Source organism: Anopheles cruzii, chromosome 3 (assembly GCF_943734635.1).
Source record: "Anopheles cruzii chromosome 3, idAnoCruzAS_RS32_06, whole genome shotgun sequence".
Lineage (NCBI taxonomy): Eukaryota > Metazoa > Arthropoda > Insecta > Diptera > Culicidae > Anopheles > Anopheles cruzii.
The window spans coordinates 42,504,236-42,508,420 of NC_069145.1; the positions used below are offsets into that span (position 1 = coordinate 42,504,236).

The 4,185-nt window shown below is 49.1% G+C and overlaps 1 protein-coding gene across 1 annotated transcript in view; it reads right to left on the reverse strand.

The window, feature by feature from the left end:
• Positions 1-1,501: 1,501 nt before the first annotated feature.
• LOC128271736 (CLIP domain-containing serine protease B4-like) overlaps positions 1,502-4,185 on the reverse strand; it is a 4,486-nt gene continuing 1,802 nt past the window's right edge. The window contains exons 3-5 of the mRNA XM_053009362.1: positions 3,644-3,743; positions 3,262-3,575; positions 1,502-3,183 (exon numbers count right to left, since the gene is read on the reverse strand). Coding sequence (XP_052865322.1) covers positions 2,885-3,183; positions 3,262-3,575; positions 3,644-3,743 — 713 coding nt within the window. The 3' untranslated portion in view covers positions 1,502-2,884. The remainder of the gene's footprint in view (positions 3,184-3,261; positions 3,576-3,643; positions 3,744-4,185) is intronic.

The window sequence follows — 4,185 nt, forward strand, 5'->3', positions numbered from 1 at the left end:
TCTCTCTCGTGCGTCTCGCGGTGGCGGTTCCATTAGCGCACGAAGTGACAAAACCCCTGGCGGACCGACCCGACTGGATTACACATTAAATGAAGATTAATTCGCTTAAGCCCCAGAAATGCTGACGGGCGGGGCCGACGGGGCGGGACTCTCCTACCTTGGGACGCGTGGTTACAGTTTTGTTTGTTTTTTGAAGAAGAAGTTTTAAATACCACGGCACGGTAACCGCTCGCCTATGTGCCGTGTTGGAAAATTGCGTGGAAAACTGTGTGGGGATGAAAAATTGTGTTTTGATACGATGGAACGCGAGGCCCATTCCAAGCCGAAGGTCTTCGTGTTGCCGCGGGCTTCGTTTAACTTTTGCCTGGCCAGATCCTGCCTTAGTGGTCCCGGTAACCGTACATCCATCCGCACACACACACACGCGCGGGTTCTTCCGGGAAGGGAAAGGTGCTTCGGTGTGGAACGCAAGTTTCCAGTATCAAAAATGCCGTCGCCTCCGGGGACTGCCGGATGGAGCGAAAGCGAAACGATAAGCCGAACGTCTGAAGGAAGTTAGCCCAAACATCCTGCCGGGGGCGAGCGTACAAACAAGACCAAGGACCAAGCAGAAGGAGAGAGAGAGAGAGAGAGAAAAAGTGAAGAAACAGAAGCAAACCACACAGCTGCGGTCCTTTCTTTTAAATAACAACAGCCGCTGGGCGAATCGAGTCCACCTTTTTTACGACACGTTGTGCTGTCGACAGCAGCAAGGTCTGAGTCTCGCGGTGAGCGTCTGGCGCGGTTGAAACCGTTTATCGTTTGCTCCTGGCGTGGATTTTCAATTTGTGGTGCGTAGCGATAGGGCGGTCGTTGAGTCGGTCGTCACCCTCCACTTTGGCGCTCATTTGCCTTCGGGCTCTTTGGTTTCTTGTGAACAGCATTAATTTTAGCACGCGACCAGTCAACCAAACGCCCTGTTTTTTCTCCATTCTGAGTAATCCATTCTTGTACGACAACGGCCGGCCGATGGGCGCTAGCCTCAATGATGCTTAATTCACTCGTCGTTGGCCCGAAAGCGATGCTTAATTAATTTAACTCATTCCGGTTCGTCCTCGTCCTTGACGATGGTTGTTGATCGGTCTGGCTACTATTGTGGGCGATCGGAAGATACGTGCGTAGAGCTAAACTCTATTAGTAATTGTTTGTGCTGAGGGAGAACTTGTTGTAAGTTATTGCTCGAGCTCTTGGGAGCCTTAATAAGACGCTTGAATGTGTTGTTAAAGATAAAGTAGATGCAAATCAACAGAGAAACGGAAACAATTACCCATCGATCTGCTTTATTGCGCAAATAATTTGGTCAGATATCGACCATCATGTTGGACACAAGAGCACCACGTCTTCACCGATCGTGCTAAAATTAAGAGTTTTTTAAATAGTAATAGTAAAATTAAGCTTAGCATAGTAGAATGAGTTAGTATTATTCACACTAAAAATTCACAAATTTTACACCCAGTTAAGAGTTGAAGCGTTTGCACTTTGTTGAACCACTTGGTGAAGTTTTTGTATTTGAATGGTTAGGCTCGAAGTTTTGGTCAAGGGCTTGACAAAAAGAGTTTAAAACAGTTTCCTAACACAAAAACCTTTCATGACGATTATATAATACGAGCATCGGTACTAAAGAGTAGAAAATGCAAACCAACGCATGTTCCGAACTGCACGCATCCGCCGGTCTATCCCGTCCAAATTCTGGACGAGTTTATTTCGTACTTTCGGGCGCGGAACTGCAATCTCTCATGAAGTTCATCGAGACAGACAGTCCGTTTTTTCCGCCTTACGACAAATTAGACCAACTAGCGCGTTTTGTCCCCCGCAGGTTGTTAGATTCCAGGCAGGACGACGCGAAAGCTGAAAATACAATCCCGGATAGCGCTGAAAATACAAATAGCGAAGCCCGGAAGGTGCCTATAGTGTTCGCAACGCTGCCAGTGCCTTCCTGCCCTGTGCCGCAGGACGTGCACTGTGGACTTAACAGTGCAGCCTAATGGCTGAAGCCCAACATACAACGCTTTAATTGATTATGCAACATACTCCGCCAATATTTGCTGCTCTGCTCGCGTGCACCGAAGCTAAAACCGAAATAGAAACTTGGGAAAATTATTAGCAAAAAAGTGCTCGTGCTTTGCTCGTAAGCTGTGCATCAATTCGCTGGAAGCCGCACTGGTAAGTATCTGATGTGTAACGTAGGGAGTGGCCGAACTGCCCGGTTGGCAAATAAAACCTCTTTTTACGATCGCGCACCTTAACGGGTTCGATCATGCGGTGCAAAATGTTAAACAAACCACGCCGGGTGGCTTGGCTCTAAATTAATCCTCCATCCCATCCTGACGGATGGCCACAGGATGGGTGCCCGGATGAAGGATGGAGGTAACGGATCATCCGAGTGTTTACCTTATCCCCACAAGCGGAGCAGGGTCATAACATTCTCCGCTAAAGGTCTCGCCCATGTTGTTTGGATCGTAAATTAGGGGTTGCGGACGGCTCTGAGGCATAAAATTGGAAAGGGTACCCGTGTACGGGTCTTCATCGTCGGTGAAAGTTGGGAGATTTTTGGCAAAGGTTTCCCCAATGGCGAACGCATTTGGGTCGGTGTTGGGGAATCCGGCCGACTTGTTGTTCAGCTCAATTTGCAAAATCTCATCCATCGGAACGCAATTATCGTTCATCGCGCTAGTTTGTTAACATCTGGTTCGTTCATTTTATGACCTTTCAAGTGGACCCGGACCACGGAACTGGCCGCATTGGACCGAATTTTGACGTTTATTCGAACAGCTGTTTTGTAATTTTTCACCCGTTTACAAGAGTGTCCCTCGAAGACACTCCGGTTAATACTTTGATGAGCACCCTACGGTTCGAGATTATCGACGATCCAATCAACAAAGTAGCCCACGTTGGTGTAGACCGCCGGCTCTCCGGTGATGGCGCAGCCTTTGCGAACGCTGGCGACACCGACGAGGTACAGCGCTCCCTTCGAGTGGCGGAACATCAGCGGGCCTCCGGAGTCACCCCGGCACGTGTCCGCTTCCTGCTGCGGTGTGGCACAGATGTGCCCTTCGCCCACGTTCACATGGGGATACTTTTCTCGACACACGCCCCGTGGGACGCCCGCGGAGAAGTAGTTCATTTTCAAATCGGTACCGCCGGCTGCAATGGGGAGGTGTTATAGCTCGTGAGCTGGTTTTAGGACTCTGGACTCCATCGCAAGGCCCCACTGTCACCTACCGTCGATCGTCTTGCCCCAGCCACTCTCGAAGAAGCGTCCCGATTCGACGTGTAGCTCGTTGCGTAGCTCCAAATCGAGCGGCAGGCAGATCGGCGCCACGGCAGAATTGAACTCTACCCTTCGGGCCAGCCGGAGCAATGCAATGTCTTGCTGCACTTCCGCGGAACCGGGACCGCTGTAGTTCGATGGGATCGTGACCTTCTGGATGGCTATGTCCTGTACACGATCGGCGCACTCCAGGTAGCCATCGGGGCGCTCGTTCGAGCAGTCGGGATCTGTCCTGAGGTTCCACTCACCGATCCGTACCTGGGTGCTATCGGAGGGCGATCGAGTGTTAGTAAATCGAGCGTTTCAACTGATTACACCAAGCGCTACACTTACATGGTCCAGCTTTTCTTCATGCCCATGATGCAGTGGGCCGCCGTTATCACGTATCGATTGCTTATCAGGGCTCCTCCGCAGTGGAATCGAGCTTCGCCGTCTAGAACGCGTGCCGTCGTGTTTTAAACAAAAATGTGTTAGAAGCAATTTTGTATTTAATTAGGCATGTCCACAGTGTTAATGCCGTTAGTTTTGCTATACGGCTATATTCAGTGATTTATATGATATATGATTTTGATGTTCTTAATGCCTAAAACTTCTGTGTTCTGCTTAACACTGCCTCACAATGGGATTTCGCTCGACTTTGTTGTCCGTTTTGCTTTTCTTTCCCTCTTCTATTTCCCATCTTCTTCCCCCTATTATGTAAGTCTCACTTGCATAGCTTTAAACAAACAGATTGTTCGGTATATTGTATTCTATCGCCGTTACAATTTGAATTTGACGTACTGTCATTTCACCATTTCGCTATGTCGCCATTTCGCCATGACTCTCTTGCGCCATGGCTCTCTATTTCTCTCTTTTATGTTTCTGTCACTCCATGC